Source organism: Macrotis lagotis, chromosome 7, assembly GCF_037893015.1.
Source record: "Macrotis lagotis isolate mMagLag1 chromosome 7, bilby.v1.9.chrom.fasta, whole genome shotgun sequence".
Classification (NCBI taxonomy): domain Eukaryota; kingdom Metazoa; phylum Chordata; class Mammalia; order Peramelemorphia; family Peramelidae; genus Macrotis; species Macrotis lagotis.
This window is the reverse complement of record NC_133664.1, coordinates 48,754,562-48,777,197: the sequence shown is the minus strand read 5'-3', so window position 1 is coordinate 48,777,197 and position 22,636 is coordinate 48,754,562. Positions and strand designations below refer to the sequence as shown.

The window sequence follows — 22,636 nt, the reverse complement described above, 5'->3', positions numbered from 1 at the left end:
ATTGTTGCCATTTTTCTGAATCCGTGGGATTTCTGGTTTTTATTTTGACAAGCCATCATTTGTGGCTTCTTTTAAGGACTAAGGAATCTTTTTGCTTGTTTTTTAACTCATGATCAAAATTTACTTTTTTTTTCAAAATTTACTTTTTAACATTGAGCAGTGCTTTTCAAATATCTTGCAGTTAAACAATTTTTCTTTATTGTATAATCTGATATAACTTCCTTGAGGAACCTTTTTGGAGGCCACAGTGCTGTCAGTGGAACAAATATTAGATTTTGAATCAGAAGACTAGAAGTATCTATATGACTTTGAACACATTATTTAATCTTTCTGGGTTCAGATGGTTGGACTAGATGACCTCTAAGGTTATTTCTAGCTCCAGATCTTAGGATTATATGATCTAATGATTTTTCTTTTTGATTCTGTGGAAGACTTTAAAACTACTGCTCACTTCTGACTAATTTTCCAAGAAAGATAAATTTACACTGATTTAAAACATTTAACTGTGTAGATAATTGGACATTTTTGAGCAGCATGTTTCTTAAATATGTTTCATAATTTCTCACAGGAAACCCAAAGTAAATGAAGACTACCTGTTGTCTGGGATTGATATGCACTTCAGTTGACAACCATTAGAGCCTGTCCATCAGTTCATATATTTTAGACACTGCAAATTGAAACTGAAATCAGTCCACAATCAAACAGTAGAAATAGATTAGGATGAATGGCCTTTGGGAAATTGAATGGTATTTATTGATCCACAATCTTTCAGAGTTAAAGGTTCATCTTTTTAATTCTAATATTTCTTCAATGTTGAAGCATGACTTGAGGTCATAGAATACCATAGTCACTCAAGAATTAAAATCTAGGATCGCCAAATGGTAGTGGAGAAGCACACATGGGCCTTCTTAAAAATGCTAAATTGAGGAATTGCACAGAAGTGCTATAATTGCTGTCAGAGAAAAGGGTATGAAAGAAGAAAAGGACTGATCATATAGAATGAGAGAACAGATGGAAAGTCTGTCTGTACTCATTTGGTTTCTATTCAGTGTGAAAAAATTTAAACAAAGTCCTGCAGTGTATTAGATGGGACTCCCCCCACCCCCCAGGGTGAATTTAGACAGGATAGGCATAGGTTACTTTCTGCTTTATTGATGAGAGTATCCACATTATTAAGAATACATTTATATAAGTAATAAAGCATTTAAGTTTTATCCTAAAATAATTTCTTAATTTTCCTTTGTATTAAGAGACTTAATTTATATTATCTCTTTTGCCTTGATACCATAGGAGCTTCCTCCACAATGGATAATGCAGAATATTCACACCTCCTGTATAGGAACACTTGACATTGTATGGATGCTCAAAGAGCACAGAGTGTGTTCATCCCTTGTTCTTACCACATGACTGGCCCACTACTTTTTCTGTCACAAATCTTACTACATACATCCTTTCTGATTGTTCTCCAATAATATGTTATAGTACTCCATATATGTTTATTCATTGCTTTTGGAACTGCCCATAACTATTTTGGAGTCTGCGGTAGTTACATAATGCAAAACTATATATGGCTAGATTAGTAATAATGTTTAAAAATAGAAGTCTTTTTTTTTCAGAGAGAGGCTTAGGACCATTTAAAAATATTATCTAGTTTCCCCAAAGCATTTTAGCCCAAGATCTGAATTTAAATCCTGCTTCAGATATTTATTAGCAATGTGACAAGACATTTAAATCCATTTCCTTTTCTGTGAAATGAGGATAATCATAGCAGTGCACTTTCAAGGTGGCTATAAAGATCAAAATAGAAATTGTAAGGTGTTCTGCAAACCCATGCTTCACTTCATTTCCTGGCTAACTCACTAGCTCCCTGATGTACCCAGAAGACTAGCAACCAAGACCTGGCCAACATAATGCTTCTAAAAGGAGAGTTTATAAGCTATCCTTATATCGTACTGATAACTTCCTTTTGCCTTCTAGATTAATTTATAGTGAGAATGTTAAATGATAGTAGGTTCCTTCCATTCCATTCATTGATTGTTGAACAAAGGTCTCAGAATCTTGAGTTCATCTTTGAAGCTTGACTCTGCCTTGCTCTACAGTGTCCAGCCATTTGTTCAGTCATGCCAGTTCTGTACAAAATCTTTCTTAGCAATCTCCTTTCTATGTTGGTTGCCACCATCCAGGTTTAGGCCCTCAATCTCTATCCTGGAGGATTCAGGAGCCTTCCCCCTTGGTCTTGCTCTCCCAGGTTTTTCTCCTCTCTAATCCATCATCTCCATAGACATCAGGGATTTTCTTAAAATATAGGTCTGATTATTATCATTCCTTTGTTCAAAAACCTCTTCATTAAAATCAAGTAAATGTCCTTCAGTTGGGAAATGGCTTAGCAAACTGTGGTATATGTATGTCATGGAACACTATTGTTCTATTAGAAACCAGGAGGGATGGGAATTCAGGGAAGCCTGGAGGGATTTGCATGAACTGATGCTGAGTGAGATGAGCAGAACCAGAAAAATACTGTACACCCTAACAGCAATATGAGGGTGATGTTCAAGTTTGATGGACTTGCTCATTCCATCACTGCAACAATCAGGGACAATTTGGGGCTGTCTGCAATGGAGAATACCATCTGTATCCAGATAAAGAACTGTGGAGTGTGAACAAAGACCAAGGACTATCACCTTTAATTTAGGGGGAAAAAAACCTAATATTTTATTGTCTGATCTTGCTATCTCTTATATTTTATGTTTCTTCCTTAAGGATATGATCTCTCTCTCATCACATTCAATTTGGATCATTGTATACCATGGAAACAATGTAAGGACTAGCAAATGCCTTCTGTGGGGGTTGGAGGGAGGGAAGTCGGATCAGGGGAAAAATTGTAAAACTCAAGATAAAATCTTAAAAAAAAAAACCCTCCAGTACGTCTACTCTCCAATACAGATTCTTCAGTTAGATATTTAAAATCATGCATTTCAATGCTCCATCGCTCATTTCCAGGCTTATTACAGATTTTATCATTTCACACATACCACATTCCTGCCATACTGGCCGCCTTGTAGGAAATCCTGTCTCCTTCTGCACTTAGCCTTGTCACATCCCTAATTTCCTCCAAACCTTCTGCTCAAGTGCTATCTCCTGCATTAAGTCTTTCATGTTCCCTCAGCTGTTCTCTTTTACCCTCCCCTCAAAAGTACATATTTACTTTATGAACATTTGGTATTTATGTGCATTTTTTTAAAATGCAATTCTTAGCACCCTCTGCCCTCCTCTTTCATTGCTAATAAAGCATAAGTAGGCTTATATAGGACTGCAATCATTTTGTATTTTTCTTTGTTTTACAAATTATCATGGCTGAAGAATTAATAACCAAGTGGTTAACTCATGGAGATGAACTTCTCTTTATTCCACTAGTTGAGTCTCATAAAACATAAAAAACAAAAAAAAAATGTTGCTGGGCTATTCAGTCCTTTTCTGTAGGGTTATAGCTGGCCATGGGCCTGCTAGGCCAGGTATCGAATTAATCTCTCCAGGTGTCAAAATCATTTTCTGACATTGAGAATATAGAAATTATTTTATTTCTGAGTGTGAACATATGCCAGTTTCAATATTATATTTATGCTCATTCTAAGTTTTTCTTAATTCATTCTTTTTTTTAGGTTTTTGCAAGGCAAATGGGGTTAAGTGGCTTGCCCAAGGCCACACAGCTAGGTAATTATTAAGTGTCTGAGACCGAATTTGAACCCAGGTACTCCTGACTCCAGGGCCGGTGCTTTATCCACTGCTCCACCTAGCCACCCCTTAATTAATTCTTGAATTTTATTTTCTGAGGGCTTTTTTAAAGATGTGCATAGATATTTTATGATATTTTATTTTGCCACTTTTTGAGATTGATATGTTAGATATGATAGATTTTTTTGATTTTTAAAGAAAATTTAGGTATATTTGGTAAGTATGACAAACATTGTAATTTTCTTTTGTCTACTTCAGATCTGTATGAAGCACAAATTGTGTTCTCCATTGTTCCCCTTATGTCGCAAACCTTTGAATGGTACTAGTAGTCAGACACCTTTAATAGAGTTACTTTGTCCACATTATAAAATATTTTTATTACATTGTATAAACTGTTAAACTTTTTATGATTTGTTTCACACTGTAATATGTTGCTTAAATTTTTTTTGTGCCACTCATGTTCTCTTTCCTGTCTGATGATGACTGGGTTCAAATTAGTCACTGGGGGTTTTAATTTACAAGCTATTCCTATGAGAGTTTTCTTTTTTTAGCTTTTTCAGCTGATGCTTTGGAAAGTATTCAGATATTGAATGTGTCAATAGTATCAAATCCTTCATAAATTTGATTTTGATTTTTTCTCACAATCTTTTGAAACTAAATGTGAAAATGCTTTTGTATAGACTGAAGTCTGTGTAAGGATTCAGGTATATGAAAAACTTTACCTGTTACTTCATATTTTTAAGATTATATTAATGATCTTGCATTTGATTTATGAAAATAGTTTCATAATTAGCATGATATAAAAATTTAGTGTAACTCAATTAAGTCATAGCTTCTTATGTAATTTTGCTAAATCACAGGTCAGAGCATGGTTCTTTAATGTAGCAACATGCAATAAAATCTTTTTCTTTTTTTCTTTTTTTTTTTTTTTTAGTTTTTGCAAGGCAATGAGGTTAAGTGGCTTGCTCAAAGCCACACAGCTAGGTAATTATTGTGTCTGAGGCTGGATTTGAACTCAGGTACTCCTGACTCCAGGGCTGGTACTCTATCCACTGCACCACTTGCTGCCCCAGGTTTAGTACTTTTAACGTAACTTAATTTATTTGTAATAAATTACATTTATTGATGAATCTTAAGACTATTAATACATAGCCCAAAACATCATTTTTTAAAAGAGTATTTTCCCACTGTTATACAATTTTGTAAATTGAATAGACAGTATTCAAATTTATAATATAGTCAATGTTCAATCAGCAAGCATTTATTAAGTACTTACTATATTTTGTTCCAGGCAAAATACACACACACACACACACACACACACACACACACACACTAAGGGCTAGGAATACCAAAAAAAAGGGGAGGTGGAAAGTTCCCAACCTCAAGGTGCTCACATGTAGCCCAGGGTACCATTTTGGCAGCCTTATCTAGAAAGCAGGAGGGGAAGATGCAGATATACATGCCTGGAAACAAATAACAAAAGAGGGAAAATAAGGATGCCTTTCAATTGTTAAAAAAGCAGGAGCTGTGGCTTCTTTCCAAGCCTTGATTCTGCAGGTGTTAGGACTTTCCAAGCTTCTGGGAACAATGTCTGGAAGCTCAAAATAGAGACTGGAATAGTATTCTTTTCTCATAATATTTGTGGCAAGAAGTTCAAATCAGGGTTTTTCCTTTCACTGTCACAGTAAGAATGCCAGGTTATGAAGGGCTTTTAAACACCAGAGAATTTTATATTCAATCCAAGAGATAGTAGAGACACTGTTGTTTACTGACTGGGAGTGACATTGTCAGACCTGTACTTTAGGAAGATCATCTAAAGAGCTGCTGTAGGATAGACCACAATGGGATAGAAGATAGGAAGACCAACCGGAAAATTACTAATGTAGTAGTCCAAGAATGAGGTGATTTGAACTTCCGAAAGGGCGGTATCAGTGACAGAAGAGGAGGTCCATATGAGAGAGGTTGTAATGGTAGAAACAATAGGACTTGGAATTGACTAAGTGAGAGAGCATGAGGATGCCACCTTTGCAAGCCTGGGAGGATAATGGTATACTAGACAATAATGGAAGTTAGGAAGAAGATAAGTTTTGGTGGAGAAACATTGGACACAACATCCATGACAAAGCATCCAATTCAAGATATTCAGTGGAGGTAGAGATTCTAAGTCAAAAGAAAGTTAAGACTAGATAAATTAATCAGAGAATCAGCCACATAAAAATGATAATTAATTTCATGGGAACAGATTATATCACTATAAAAGGTAGTATATAGGGAAAAAGAACCTTGGACACTCATGGTGGGCAGGCATGACCTGGATGAAAATCCAATAACGGATACTGGGAAAGATTGATCGGATTGGTTGGAGAACCTGTTGGAGAAAAGGGTGAGCAACAGTACCTATGACTACAGAGGGGACCTATGAATAATAGAAGGGTCAGGATTGAGAAAAGGACATTAGATTTGTCATTTAAGAAATCATTGTTAACTCTGGAAAGAGCATTTTGACTTGAATATCATCATATGAATTCAGAAGTGAGACTCCTGAGAATTTAGGAAGAGGGTGAGAGGAAGAGAAATGGAGGTACCAATCATAGTCAGCTTTTCCAAGGAGTTTAGCCATAAAAGGGAGAGGAAATATAGAATTGTAGTCAATAGGGTTAGAAGGATTAAGTGATCAATTTTTGATGAGACATGGATATATTTTGTAGGCTTTAGGGAAGTCAGGAAATTTGGAGGGATTAAAGATTAAGTTTAAGAATGTGGATATGCTACTGGGGGCAGCCTACTGGAGGAGATAGAACAGAAACAGTTGTGCATTTTGAAGGGGTTTTGACTTTGACTTTTGAAAATGACCACCCACCTCTTCATTTGAGACATGGGTGGAGGAAAGAATGGTGAGAGAAGGCATCTGAGTGAGATGAATAGGGAAGAAGATGGAACTGTAGACAAATGGCCTCATTTTTTTTTTGTAAGATGTGAATCAAGGTTTCTATTTATCTTTCCAATGAAAAAATAGGGAGAGGAATTTAAATATTCAATTTAAACTACAATGAGAAACAGATCAAAGAAAGTGTAATTATAATAGAATTGGTTTAGTGACTAAAATGTTTTCTTCTCTAGATTGACCTCCTTTTAGCAGAACCACAAATTTCAAGTACATTTATACAATGAATAATTCAGTTTATAATTTCATATCATATTTGATTGCTCAGTAATTATAGTACAAGAAAAATAATGTATTTTCAATTCAGCAAACAATTATAAAGTGCCATTATTTATTAAATAAGTGTTGGGGTACAAAAACAAAAAAAAAATAACATGAACGGACCCTTCCATCTAGGAATTTATTCTGTTGGTGGCATACAAAATGTAAATATGTAATTTGATTAGAAGCACTAACAACTTAGGATCAGGAAAGACTGGGATTTTTTTGGTAGAGTCTCAGGCACATAAAATGATCATTTTAAATCTTTTCTGAAACCAGTACTTTTTAATGTTTGAAAATCGGTCAGGGATTTTATAATAGAGTGACTTAATTGTGACTGACTTCTGGTACATTCAGCCAGGATTCTGATCATTAAAACAAATGAGAACGCAAACATTCATTTTTGGTAGACGGTGTTAGAGTAGGTCTAGAACTCATTTATAGCCTATTAAATAGGCAGAGAAGTAAGCAAGGGGCTGCTGAGCCATTGAACTCCTCTTATAAAACTAGCTGGGTTAACCAAACTGGAGGAGTCATCTAAATGATCTTAATCTTGCTTCCTATTCTTGGCCTCCAATCTGCTTAGCTTTTTCACTAATGGATTTGCCTGTCTACTTCCGTCTGAATGGTACTCTAAGGGAGGAGATCAGGATCCCCTGCTCTTAGGCTTTTATTGCTATCATCACCAGATACCTGATCCACCTCACCTCTGTTGGCTCTGAGGTTAGAAGCTAAACAGGGAAAAGCAAATTATATTGCCTATTATTTTAATACTATGCAGTTTGGGACTGAAAATGTAGGTGTTTTCATTTTAGTAGCTGGGACTGCTGGTGCTCCTCCTTCAGGATTCCTATTCATATTAATTAATATATACAGAGGAAGAACCCAGTCAATGAATTAATTGTTCACAAAGCTTCAAAGTATAAAAAAGTTTTATTTATATAATAAAGGATGGAGAAGGACTCCTAGATGAGCCTGTCCAGAATCATGAGCCATCTCTCTTGTCCATTGATCTACCCCAACTAGACCTGCTTACCTAACTCTTGTGACTTAGCTGGGACTCCAGCAAAACTGAGGTTTTCTCCTCCTCCTCAGTCCTCTGTGCTGCATGACTGAGTTCTCCAGGCTCCTCTTTTTGACAGACTTTTGTTTGACTACTCTGCTGTTATTCCCCTGTCCTTTATCAAATTTTGGGACAAGTTCTGACCTTTCAGGTAACCTGTTGTAGAGTAGCCAGCACCTTTCTCTCACAGGGTTAATAGCTCTTTCATACCTTTGAGGACTAGTATGCTTTCAGCCAATTTAAACCTTGTGTTTTGTTTTGTTTTCCATACTCATACCTGATTGGTTCACTTTCCATGAAAAAGTCTTTTCAGTTGAACTTTTTCTTGATCCTTTCAAATGGGCCTCTTTTCTACTCCATGTATGTTCCAGATGAATTTGTAACTATTTGGTTCTACCTTTCTTTAAGCTACTGAAGTAAGCACCTCTGATGAATTCTTCTAGAATTCAGAGAGGCAGCTGGGCTGGATTTATGCACATTAATCTGGACTCCAGCTTCAGAAATAACTAAGAGGGAGGCAGAACCTGTGCCATAGAGTGTACAAGGCAAGATCTCACGAAAGATAGCATCATTTAAAACTGTGTATTTTGACTTAAATTTGGATTTATAGCAGCATTGTTTTCAAAGAAAGGTGATCTGGATCAGAGGATAGTTTTTGTAAGTTTTAAGTTACTAGAGATTAATTAAGGGAACTATTATATTTAAATTGACTCTATCATTGTTGGAATACAGTGGGCCCATTCTTGCCCTATGTCCTTTTTTTTCAAACCATGACTCTTGAGTTCCTCGTTCAGATTTCAAATCACTCATTTTTTATTTCCTGGGGTCCCCATATCCCCAGGTTTTGTACAGGGAGAAAACTACAAGTTTCCCTTCACTTTATCCACTGTTCTCTGTTCCCTAGTAAGAGTGCATCAATTTTTGAAGATACTTAAAGAGAATTTCCTATGAAACACTACAACCCATCTTATCTTCCTCCACTATTCTATCCTCACAGGTAGAAAAAAGATCAGAATTCACCTTTTATAACATTCTTTCAGAATATGTACTTATTCTGCAAAGGTCCCCTCTACTTAAAATTCTTTTTTGAGTTGGATTTTTCTATTCATTCATTTCTAGATCTATGGCCATAGAATGGACTGCCCAAAATAAATTTATGGAATCTTCTTTACTAGTACTTAGTATGCTACATGGAGTATAGACTTAGGTGAAGATTTTTCTTTGGCAGCTTGAGCACCTCTAGAATTTATCCCTTTGACCCACTGCTTATGAGCTAGGAAAACCAGTATGACCACGCTAAATCTTTCCCTTTCTCCCTCTAGCCCCCACATCCACAAAGTCCTCAGAATCCTTAGAAAGTAATGATCTTCTTTATCTGGGCTCCACAGTTGCCTCTTGGTGGTTCTTGCATTTTCTGACTGCCTCTCAGCTCTCTTTGCCTCTGCTCTAGGACTCTCCCCAGCCCATCCCTTCTGTGACCTCCTGAGCTTTCCCCAGTGCTTCCCTTTCCAAGACAGTCCCTCTCTCTTGCCCCCTTGTCCCCTGACCAGGCTTTCATATCTTTTGCTCTTCTTTGGCATCTCCTGCCCAACCTTCCCCTTGTGATCTCATCAGGTCTTTCTGCCTGCTTATCTTCATTCATTCTCTTCTTTTCCTCTGACTTGTCTCTGCTTGTTTGACCCTCCCCTCCCTTCAAACTATTTCTTTCTCTCACCTCTTTCAGTCAAGCTCCAAAACAGCCATCTTCATTTTCTGCCTCTTCTTCCTTACTCCTCAATGAAGATTGAATTATCTGGCTTCCAACCCCAACACTCTATTGGAACAGTTCTTTCAAAGATTACTTGTGACAGCTTATCTCAAGCCAGATGGTCTTTTTCCAGTCCTCATCCTTCTTGACCTCTCTACTGTTATTGCTCTTTTGCAAAAAAAGTTTTTTAGTGTAGTTCTAAAATTGATCTACCTTGTACTGGAGGAGCAATGTATGTAGATAGGACATTGAATTTAGGGGCCATAAATGAATATTTTGAGAAACATTTGCTTTTGAGTTTGTACTCCACCCTTTCCCTCTTGGCCTTTGAAACTAGACTTATTTACAGACCTCTACTTATTCTGGTTGTAAGAGTCTCCCAGGCCACTGCAATGGGATTAACTTCTGAAGCTGGGTACCTAAAATATAGTGGTCACAAAGGTGATGGTAGCAGGACAGCTGCCCCTAAGAAACCTTTATGCCTTCTTCCTATGATTTCTTCACCTGCAGATTTTATATACACACACCCTATCTGTGCTTTTATTCCAACTATTTACAAAAAATGTTAAATGGCACGAACCAATCACAGAACCTTGGATACTCTACTTGTCTATTTTGTTCCAGCCATTTGGCCAGTTCTGAAATTTTTCAGGGATTCTAAATGTTTTATGAGCCCTCTAAGAATATTGTGAAAATTATGGACCTTTTCAAAATAATGTTTTTAAATACATTAAATAAAATACAGAAGAATATAAGGAAATTTGTTACATTGAAGTACACTTATCAAAATATTTAAAAAATAAGTTCTTGGACTCCAGATTAAGAACCCCTGGTATAAATTTACCATTTTTCAGCTCATTTTTTTCCATCTTGTCCACATGAAGGTAGGAGAGAGATCCATAGTCTCACTTTAGAGATCCTTCTTGATATTTAGATAGAATTATCTTCATTACCCCTAAAGTATCCAGAACTGAACTCTCAGAGGCAGTTTTCTTGCTATAATGAGTCCCAGAGAAGTGTTACCCAAAGCTAGCCAGACAAAGAAAACAAGTTTGTAAGACATTATTTTCAAGAGATTTGTACACCCTCATTATCGATCTGCCTGAGCCCTAAAAGGTCAGTCAGCCAGAAAAAAAGATTGTGCATAAGGCAAGCAAAAGTCTTTCCTGTGCTTCCATCTGACCCTGTAAGGTGAGTAGTCCCATTTTAACTATTTCATTTCTTTTATGATGATTATGAAGTTCCTAGAAGAATGTAGCCTTTGCCACATTGAATCAGACATGTATTCCAGATAACCTGGTATCTTGCTTTTAACAAAGGCATCATAGGCCATATTATGGTATGTCATGATCATCTCGTATGACAGCACTTTACTAATCAAGGTCTTGGCCTAAAAATCTAGCTTCATTACTTCAGGCATCTATAATTTTGTTGGTGAGAAGGCAAGTATGTGAGAACACACATTAATCCTCTCCCCGCCCCTCCCCCAACTCTCCCTCTTTCCCTCTCCCTCATTTCATGCCTTAGGACAAACTTTTGTGTTGCTGTGGCAACTGGTAACTTTGTGATGAGCCTGTCCAAATTTAGGTTTATGTAATCCATCACTACAGCCATTCTTAAAGCATTTCCAAGTTGCTGAGAACTTCTGAAACCTTCAAAACTCTATAGTCATTTCTATATCATGAAAAGGCAACTACTTTGGCAGAGGTCAACATTTTTTTTAATTTAAATATCCTCTTAAGTGGGTCATTTGCATTGAAGATGTTTCAATATAATTTTTAAAATCCTACTTAACATTTCCATTTACAATCATTGTTTCAAAGTAATGTAGATACTTTTCTGCAGAAAAACTGCAAAATATATTTTTGTAAAGTCAGTTCCTGTAGTTATATTATAATTTCAGTTGTGTTTTCTTCATTTTAGGTGAAGTGTTTAGTGGTAATAATTCCTAACATTTGTCTCTTCAAATCTTTTTTGTCTACATACAATAATTTATGATCTACAGTTATATGTATTTGGGAAATATGAAAGGAACCTTGCATAAATGTTTTCTAAACTTGTTTTCTTAGTTATCTTTTCTGTTCATTCAATTTTCCTAAAGTGATGCCTAGAATTGGAGTTAACTGTCTGTTTACTTACTTGTTATCACAAATAGCACTTACTCTTAGAACCCTGAGTTTTACCATCATTTTATTACTTTACTTTCATAGATTCTTTAGAGAGAGCTCCTTACAGGTAGTTAGATGGAATGATTTCAATAACAAATCATAGTTTTACTTGTCTTCCTTTTTGTTAAGATTTTACTTGTCTTCCTTTTTGTTAAGGTACTAACAGTGAGATGGTCTTTGCTAGTTAACTCTGCTTTCTTTGGGTTTTCTTCTTACCTGTCTATTTTATCTCAGTTCTTATGTTGCCAGATCATCTTTGGTCCTCTGCTAGCTAAGCATAGGTACACCCCAAGACTAAGTCTTGTTGATTGATTGATTGATTGGTCTTTAAAACCTACTGGCATATAGCTTTCATGCACCTTTTGTATTTTCTTTGTATGATTTGTTTTTGCCGAACTGGAGTACTTACCTTTTCCTAAACCTCCATTACTTTGCCTTTAACACAGGCCTAGTCAAAATACATGGATCGTACCCTCTCCCCATCCCTGTTTCTTAGAATCTTTAATTTCTCTAAGGTGTAGCAATAGGTGTCACCTCCTAAAAGAAGGAGTGCTTTCTCAGTTGCTTGAATTTTAATACTCTCCTTTCTCAAATCAATTTGTAGCTATGGTTTATCTCTTCCCTGTAGTAGAATATAAACATTTTGAGGACGTTCCCCATGGCGTTCCCTATCCCTATCCCCTCACCATATGCCTTATTACCTAGTCAATACTTAAATGTTTGTAGAGGTGGATTATATATTGGATTATTTTAAAATGTCACATTGATTCTGCAGTTTGACTTAATGAGTTCTTAAAATATTCTTTCAAAAATTTTATCCTTTAATGGGTCTACATTAAATTGCAACATCACATTATAGCAAATGCTTAATAAGCTCCTACTCTGGCCAGAGCACTATATTAGTTCCTGGGTTTATGTGAAATCTTTGAATGACATGCATGTTTTGACAGAAATTTATTTATTTTTACTTGTGATTTATGTTTTGTTTATTTAAGGCAATGGAGTTAAGTGACTTGCCCAAGGTCACACAGCTAGGTAATTATTAAGTGTTTGAGGTCATATTTGAACTCAGGTCCTCCTGACTCCAGGGCTGGCGCTCTATCCATTGTGCCACCTGGCTGCCCCACTGTGATTTATTGTTTAAGCTCATGTTGAAATTCATTTGAATATATTTTTAATTTTGTAGTATTTTTATATCTAGTCTTTATTTTGATCTTTTAAGAAATAGTCAAAAACTTTTATATGATGGAACTTATTACTAATAAAATAGGAAACTTCACAAATTGATTCTTTTTTTTTTTTTTTTTTTTTTTTTTTTTTTTTTTTACTATAGCTTGCCCAGTTTCGACAAAAGAAAGCTCGGTCTGATGGACAGAATCCTTCCAAGAAGCAAAAAAGGAAGAAAAAAGCACCAGCTAGAAAATATGAAGATTCTTCATATACTTCCAAAATTGACCAGTCACAGGCTGATGAGTTGTATATGACTAGTTCTCAAAGAGGAGCGTCAGTGACTCCTGAATTCAATATAATGAGAACTTTACACACTGGAGAAATAATCAAACATGACCAGTCCTACAGTATTGAAGTAAGTATCCAAAATGAACAAAATTTATGAATGAAACCTTTGTATGACAATAACATTAATAGCCTTTATTTGATTTGTTCCCTTTTTAACACTTTATTTCTTTAGTTTCATAACTAAATGGTCCTTCTTAAAATATGAATGTTCTTCTTTGTAAGATGCAGACACACATGGAATTATTTTTTCTTTTCAGTTTTTATTGAACTCTTTGTTTTTATATAACATTTCTTTTTTCAGATAAGCTAATAGAATCTAAATACAGAAATAATTTTCTTGAAAATAACTCCAAAACAAATGATGACAGAAAATAAAATTTAAAAAAAAGCAATTCAAGATCATAAATATAATAGAAAGCTAGTAAAGTTGTTTGCATCTATAAAGTTGCTTGTGCATTTTTTGTATTTTACAATAATAGATGAGTCAGAAATTATTATTCAGTATAATAAAGTTTCTTATATTCTTGTTTTAAAAGAATAATAGTGTTAATATCATTTTATAAGGTAGTACATGGGGAGGGAAGTTTTTAAGGGATGGAAGAAGATTCAGAGAACTCTCAGGATCAAATTTCAGCTGTGTGAGCTAGGGTAAGTAATTTACCTTGTTTGAATTTCTATTTTTTTATCTTTAACATTAAAAGGTTAGACTTGGGGGTAGCTAGGTGGCATAGTGGATAAAGCACCGGCCCTGGAGTCAGGAGTACCTGGGTTCAAATCCGGTCTCAGACACTTTCTAATTACCTAGCCGTGTGGCCTTGGGCAAGCCACTTAACCCTGTTTGCCTTGCTAAAAAAAAAAAAGTTTAGACTTGATAACTCATCCTCTAAATTCTTTGATTCTTTAATCTTATTTGTATATTCATGGTTCTTTCATTAGCAATAATACTTCATATGCTTTTCTTTTAAAAGTTTTTTTGCTTTTTAGTATAAAATTATCAGCAAACATTTTAATATGCAAATGAGAGTAAAAAAAGATGATTATATACAAAAATCTTAAAAATTCTCATATACATTTTGTTTTTTAAAGGTATATATTCAATTCAAATATAAATGATTGCCCAGTTTCAGCAAAAGAAAGCTCAGTATGATGGACAGAATCCTTCCAAGAAGCAGTCTGTGACATTTTACTTTTTGTTTTTTTTCCTATGTTAATGTACTTTTCATTTGACTATCTTTGGCTTATGATTCTGGTCCACATGGAACAGTCATCTTAAATTAGATTTAATATCATCATCCTCATATCCTGTGGTGTTTGTCTCCTTGTTTCCCTCAAAATTTTGAAATATCATTGGGCTTCCATGTTGCTCTGATGTAAGCAAAATTTGAAAACCAGAAATCTAGGGTGTTAAAGGGAATTCTAACACTGATTTCTTCCAGAATGTGCAGTGTGAATGAAGTTAATATTTTCCCCTAATTCAGTGTAACTGGACTCTTCTTAAAATAAACACTTAAGCCTTACCTTTGTTATAGTATTCTCCTTTCCAGGCTAAGCTTCCCCAGATTATCCTCCTGATACAGACTATGCTTTTATTTTGAATTTTAGATAGCAAGTTAATAGTAAATATGTAGAAGAATATTTGTAGAAATATGTAGTAAATTACACAACTGTTTGTTCAATGGCAAAAGGTAAATTACCTTGTGTTTCGAAGTTGGGGGGAGGTAGTTTATGAATGACCCTGACATATTTTCATTTTACAGAAGTGCTTTGTATTGAATTCATATTTCAATTATACTTTTACTTTGATACTTTGAGAGATTCATAATTTCACTGGTGCTCATATGCCCTTCTAGAATACTTCTTTTAATCCTTCGAGAGTTTAAAAGTTTGTTACAACAAAACCAACATCCTCCACATAAGCCTTTCTCCACTTAGCTAGCTCATCCTGCAGATGACATTCCCAGGTGTGTTTATCATCTTTGGTAAAACCAGCTAAAGCTTGTTCTCCGTGGGCCTAAACCTTCAAGAAAACTGTTATTTCTGTGCCATAATGAGACTTCATGGAGGCAAGCATAGCCCATGAGAATATTCCAAGTATATTTATGCTTATTATTTGAATAGTCATATTGCATACTAACCAAAGCCTTTTAAAAGAGCTTATGGGGACAGCTAGATGGCATAGTGGGTAGAGCACTGGCTCTGGGTATAAGAAGTCATTTTGTCATAGGACCATAATCATAGTTTGTTTACATTGTTTCCACCACCCAAACAATCCTGCATATACATATACATATATATATATATATATATATATAGTCAATGTTTCGGTGCTTTGAGTTAAACATATAGAACAAGAAAGGACCTTGTTATCTAATCCAGTTCCTTCTTTGTACAGAGATGAAAAATGAGACCCAAGGGGCACTATGGTTTGTGGTGATCACTACGGGGATCTTTACAGCTTCTCAGATGATACTAGAAAAGCTTGAAAGACTTTCATGGACTGATTCTCATTCTCTCTCTCTCTCTCTCTTTCTCTCTCTCATTGTGACTGTTGTTCCCAGTTAATTCAATCAAAGAAAAGGATTGATAATAACTTTTGTTAACAGTTTGTAGATTGAACATCAGTTAATGACAATTTTTGACAACTTCCCTTTTCATTTACTATTAAATTTTAAAATTTACTATAGATTCATTAGGGAAGTATGATAGATTATCTTCAGTTAGCTTTTGTGCTTCTTTTTCCAGTTGGTTGATTTTACTTTTTGATGAGTTCATTCTTTTTTCCAGTTGGTCATTTTTACTTTTAAAGCAGTTGATTACTTCAGTCAATTTTTTGTATTTCCTCCTGCATGACTCTCATTTCTTTTTTTCCATTTTTCTTCTTCCTCTCTGTTTTTGGTTTTTAATGTCTTTTTTTAACTCTTCCATGAGATTTTGAATTTTAGACTTCTCATGTAAGTAATTTGTCACTGCTTTCCTCAACCAGGGTGGGGGGGAGGCATTTTTATCATGTCTATCTGAATAGTATAGCTTTCTATTGTTAGGGCTCTTTTGGTTTTTTTATTCATTTTGATAGTAGAGCTCTCCTGGGATACAGGGAGTGCAGCCTTAAGCTTTTTATGCTGAGGCTGGGGTTTAGTCCCTGGCTTAACACTTACCAAGATGTTGCCTACACAGAAGTTTGTTTCTTCTTTTTTTTGCCCAAGCTTTTTCTATGCAGTGGTTTGTTCCCAACTCAGTCCTATTTGTTCCCAAGTGTTGACAAAGCTCAGACTTTGTCTGGGCTTGGAACCCTCCCTATTGCTATCTAGCCAAGCCAGGTCCTGGGTGGCTAAGAACCTCTTGCTGACTTTCCCACTCTCCCACTCTACTTACTCTTTACCCCTGAAGAGACAGACCTTTACTGCACATCCTCCATGATATTTTGAGTAGAGAATTTGTTTTGCCTTTTTTTAGTGCAATCTGTAGCTTTATTGTCTGTGTAGAGGCTTTGTTTAAAGTTGGGTAGGAAAGAGCTCTGGAAGCATGTGAGCTTCATGCCACCATGGAAGTCTTACTATGATAGATTATTAAAATTGTTTTGTGGTTTATATCAATTATTAGGAAATCTATTTAACTTTTATACAACTTGAATATAACTAAGTTTTCTAACTTATTTATACTCAACCTAATTTAGAAATATAAGAAACACAAGTTGAAATTATCAAAAACATATATAGAAAATTAAAAACCCTTAAGTTAAAGGCTAAAGGATTTTTTAAAGAAGAAATTTGGCAGCTTTCTTAATTATTAAAAATGTTTTATTCATATTGGAAATGTTGATGAAAAATTAATTAGGGGATAGAAGAACTCAAAATTTTCAAATTCTATTAAATCTATTCAGTGTTCTTAGATCTCTTTATTTCATAAAACTAAACATTAAAAGAATGAGGTAAAACCTGGTTTATCTATTTAAAACCTAAATAGAAATTTCAGTTAATATTAAACTTTTGTGGTAAAACAAATGTTTATTAAATGCCTACTGTTTGCCAGTTCAGTGCTAGGTGCTTGAGATACAAAGACAAAAATGAAATCCTCTGGGTCTTTGAGGAACTTTACATTCTCTTGGGGGAGACAGACACACACCTATTATGTGCAACATACAAAAGGTCATTTGGGAGAAGGTGGGCTATCCAGAAAGGCCTCATTTAGGAGATGGCTGCAGGCAGGAGGGAGAGCCAGCCTCTATCCAGGTCCAGAGCCTAGAAGACCTTGGAGCAAATGAGGAGAGGGCCTCAATGTCCAAAAAAAAAATGCAATTATATTTAATGGTAGAGGTAGGAGAGAGCCGCTGGACTGATATGGTCAGCCTGTCAGCCATGGACTCTAGGACTATCCCTTTGGCAGCTGTGTGAAAGAGAGAGGAGCAGGAGAGACTTGAAACAGTGACCAGTTAGTCTATTTGAATAGAAAGAGCTTCTTGCTTTTTTTTTTTGAGTTTCTTTTTGGGAGTCTAGAAGATTCAAAGCTAGACAGGGGAATATTCTTGCATAGTGGATTTCATCATCATAAGGACCAACGTTCTTGAGAGATCAGACTTAGTAGGCAAACCATAATGAGATATCTGAGATCAATGGAAGTTAATAGTCAAGCACAGTTTATAAGTATTAGAAACAATATTTGAACCAAGGACTTTCTGACCCAAAACCCAGACCTGGATATATCACTACTGCCTCTTGATCCTAGGCTCTGCTGCCTGCCTCTAATATTCCTGATATTTCATAGCTATATGTATGTATATAAATCCATATACATATATGGATGTGTGTATATAAATACCATGTTTAATACATATACATATACATATAGATAGATAAATAGATAGATAGATAGATATAGATATGTAGGGATCACTATGATCATAATAATGTTCCAGAATTCTGATGCTTTCTATTCAAAAGTAACCTTTCAGTCTTTTGATAAAACAAACCTTGTTTCCCAACCTAACTAATTACTCCAAAATGATTTCAAGAAAATGGCTAGAAATCTTTAAGTTTTATTAAGCAAATTATATAGATATGAGCAGGGAAACCCACAAATGGGAAACCCACAGATTTTTTGTACTTTTTGCTATACTATGAGCCAGAGATATGGAGGAGCAAAAGGAACACAGCTGAAAAATCTTTAAATGTGTCCTTAACAGCTCTTTTATCAGCTCTTTTATTAATGGAAAATGCATTTCCAGATGTCAGTTTCCAAATAGTATTTTTTAAGTCTGTAGGCAGATGGTATATGACCACTACATTTGCCCACATGCATGTGAGCACCTTCCAAAGCCAAAGTTGTTGAGTTTTCTGAGAAGTACATTTAAGGATTGGCTATAAAGTAATGATACTAAGATAGTTTCTTTTTTTAAAATCTCAGCTTCTATATCCAGGTGAGAATCATCCTTCTTCATAGTCACTTTGGGAAGTTATGATCTTATTCAAATTTTGCTTTCCTTGTTTAAAAGGAAAAAATGAAAAACACCTTTTGGGAAGACCTTGGTTTTTTATAGGATGTCAGGAATAAGTCTTTAGGAGATAGATGTGAATAGTGGTAGTGGTACATCTTGAGTAGACAGGGAGGAGATTAAACATAGATTCAACATAAAGAGAATTAAGTTGGGAATTAGGAGAGCTGGCTTCTGCTTCCTGACCTCGGGGTTTTTTTTCAGTTTTAATGAAGAAATTAGATTAGATTATTTCCAAAATTGCATTGTTTCTAAAAATCTATACCATTGTGATACTTTGAAATAGTTATAGAGAATTTATGACATTTTAAAAATTGATCTACTTCCGGCCAAGATGGCGGAGAGAAGACAGGCACAATTCTAAAGTCTCCTGATCTCTTCCCCATCTATCACATGAAAAAAAAACCTCTTAAAATCAAGCCGAACCAGGAAACCCAGAAAGAAAGCCAGGAGAGGAAGATCTACAGCCTTGGCTGAGTACCGAGGGGTGAGTCTGGGCTGTAAGGGAGATACAGCCTGGGATCAGCCAGATTAACAGCTGAATTGGAACCAGGAGTCTGAGGGCCAGAGAGCCGGACCTGCTGGATCAGCGGTGGGGCTGGACAAAAGGGGCTTGGGTCCACGGGGAAGCAGAGGCACTGGTGTTGGTGCTGTCCCCCTGGAGCTCAGGGACCAGGCTGGGGTAAGAGTTCTGGTGTAGGAGAACGGCAGACACCATCCCTAGGCTTCTCAGGTCTGAGAAACTCTGAGGGCACCTCTCCATTGCACAGAGGCCTCTCCTCAAACAAAGGCAAATTACTTCTGCCTCAGGCCCAGGTGTGTGAGCAGAAGAACCAGCTCAGCTGAGGAATCACCTCAGGCCAGGGTAAAGCCCACCATTGATTGAAGGTAAAAGAATTCAATAGTTCCAACTCCTCCCTTTGGGCAAAGGGAGAAGGCCTCCCAACCAAGGTCACAGACACTCCGGAGAGGGCAACCAGCACCTCCTACTGGCCAGCCAGAGAAACTGCACTCAGTAAAGCCTTTAGCGATCTCAAGCCCAGGTGAGCCAGCCCCCCCCCCCAACTCAAGGTCTTAACATAATGAAGAAGGGTCAGAGGAAAGGTGGATCCATAGAAAAATTCCTGGAAGGGAAAGACCCCAACTCAGAGAGACCTGGAACCTCTGAGGAGAATACAATCTGGTCTCCAGCACAGAAAGACTTCCTTGAAGAAATAAGGAAGGAGTTTAAAAATTTGGGAGAGACAATTAATACCTTAGAAAGTACAATTGGACAAACACAAAAGGAGAATAAATCTCTCAGATCATCAATTGGACAACTACAAAATGAGAATAATTCTCTCAGATCCTCAAACAAGCAAATGCAAAAAGAAATTAATTCTCTCAAAACCTCAATTGCTCAAATGGAAAGCTCTTTCAAAAGTAGAATTGACCATTTGGAAAAGGAGTTGCAAAAGGTTAATGAAGAAAACTCCTCCCCCCAAAAAATAATGGAGTCTACAGAAACTAATGACTCCATGAGACAGCAAGAGTCAGTTAAACAAAATCAAAAAATAGAAAAAATAGAAGCAAATGTAAAATACCTCATCAACAAAACTACTGACCTCAAGAATATCGAGGAGGGGCAACCTGAAAATTATAGGACTTCCTGAAAACATTGAAGAGGGAAAAAAGCCTGGACTTAATATTACAGGATCTAGTGATGGAAAACTGCCCTGATATCATGGAATCAGAGGGCAAAGTAGTTATTGAAAGAGTGCATCGATCTCCACCAGAAAAAGATCCTAAAATGAAAACACCAAGGAATGTTGTGGCCAAACTCCAGAAATATCAGATAAAAGAGAAAATCCTGCAAGCAGCCAGAAAGAAACAATTTAAATATCAAGGAGCCACAGTAAGGGTCACGCAGGACCTGGCTGCATCAACTTTAAGGAATCGAAGGGCCTGGAACGAGATATTTCGAAGAGCACGGGAGCTTGGAATGCAGCCAAGAATCTACTTTCCTTCCAAGCTGAGCCTTCTCTTCCAGGGAAAAAGATGGACATTTAACAAAATGGAAGAATTCCAAAAATTTCTGATGAAAAGACTAGAGCTAAACAGAAAATTTGGACATCAAACAGGAGGTTCAAGAGACACATGAAAAGGTAAAAAAAAAGGGGGGGGGGGCGTAAAAGGAAAAAAATGCAATCCAGTAAGTTGAAACTGGCTATATCCCAACATGGGCGGGGGGGGGGGGGGGGGACTCTCATAAATCCTGAGAAATGTAACTCTAACAGAGAGAATATACCTAGCCAGAAATGATGGACATCCATGACCTATCCATGAGACTGCTATCTAATGGGATGTAACTGGATTTAACCTCACTTGGGAGAAAGACTAATAACTCTCAGGAATTTTGACCCTATTCAATAGAATATACTGAACTAGAAGGGACAGACACTCAGAATTTTCTATGACCTAGATAGAACCATCTAAAAAATACACTACCTCCCTAAAAAGGGGGACAGGAAAAAGATGGGAGGAGGGAGGGGATTGAATGGGGCAAATCTCATTACACTAAGAGGTACAAAAAAACCTATGGTAATAGAGGGGAAGAAGGGAGCAGAGGAGAAACACCTGAATCTTCTTCTCATCAGACTTGGCTAAAAGTCAACCTACACATACTCAGTTAACTTACAAAACATCTAACCTTTCAAGTATTAAAAAGGGGAAAAGGGGCGGGGGGACAGAGAAAGGGAAGGGGAGTGGGGGAAATAAGGGGAAATAACAAAAGTAAGGGAAGGGAAAAAGGGAAAGGGGAGGGTGTGATATAGGAGGGCAAACACACTGAAGGGGGTGGTATTCAAAAACAAGATACTCGGGAATATGGATAAAAGGGGGAAAATACAAACAGAGGGAAGATAGCACAGAGGGCAATAAAGAATTAGTCATCATAACCTTGAATGTGAATGGGATGAACTCTCCCTTAAAACATAAGCAAATAGCAGAGTGGATTAAAAACCAGAATCCTACAATATGCTGCTTACAAGAAACTCATTTGAAGCAGAGAGATACATATAGAGTAAAGGTAAAAGGTTGGAGCAAAATATATTTTGCCTCAGCTGAAGTAAAAAAAGCAGGGGTAGCAATCCTTATCTCAGACAAAGCAGCAGCAAACATAGAAAGTGTTAAAAGAGATAAGGAAGGAAACTTTATCCTCCTAAAAGGTACTATAGACAATAAAGTCATTTCAATATTGAATATATATGCACCCAGTGGGACAGCACCCAAATTCTTAGAGGAGAAGCTGAAAGAATTACAGGAAGACATAGACAGCAAAACTCTACTAAGTGGGAGACCTCAACCTCCCGCTATCAGATCTAGATAAATCGAATCATAAAACAAACAAGAAAGAAATTAGGGAGGTAAATAGATTGTTAGAAAAATTGGATATGGTAGACTTATGGAGGAAACTGAATGGGAATAGAAAGGAATATACCTTTTTCTCTGCAGTACATGGAACTTATACAAAACTTGACCATGTACTAGGACATAAAAACCTAATGATTAACTGCAGAAAGGCAGAAATAGTGAATACATCTTTCTCAGATCACAATGCAATAAAAGTCATGTGCAATACTGGGCCAAGGAGATTTAGACCCAGAACAAATTGGAAACTGAATAACCTCATTTTTAAAACTGAGTGGACCAAAAATTGATCTTACCATTTTTA

General features: G+C 36.2%; 1 protein-coding gene across 1 annotated transcript in view; it reads left to right on the top strand.

The window, feature by feature from the left end:
* AKAP9 (A-kinase anchoring protein 9) overlaps positions 1–22,636 on the top strand; it is a 173,428-nt gene that overhangs the window by 21,295 nt on the left and 129,497 nt on the right. The window contains 1 exon segment of the mRNA XM_074192845.1: positions 13,252–13,503. Within this exon segment, the coding sequence (XP_074048946.1) occupies positions 13,252–13,503 (252 nt within the window).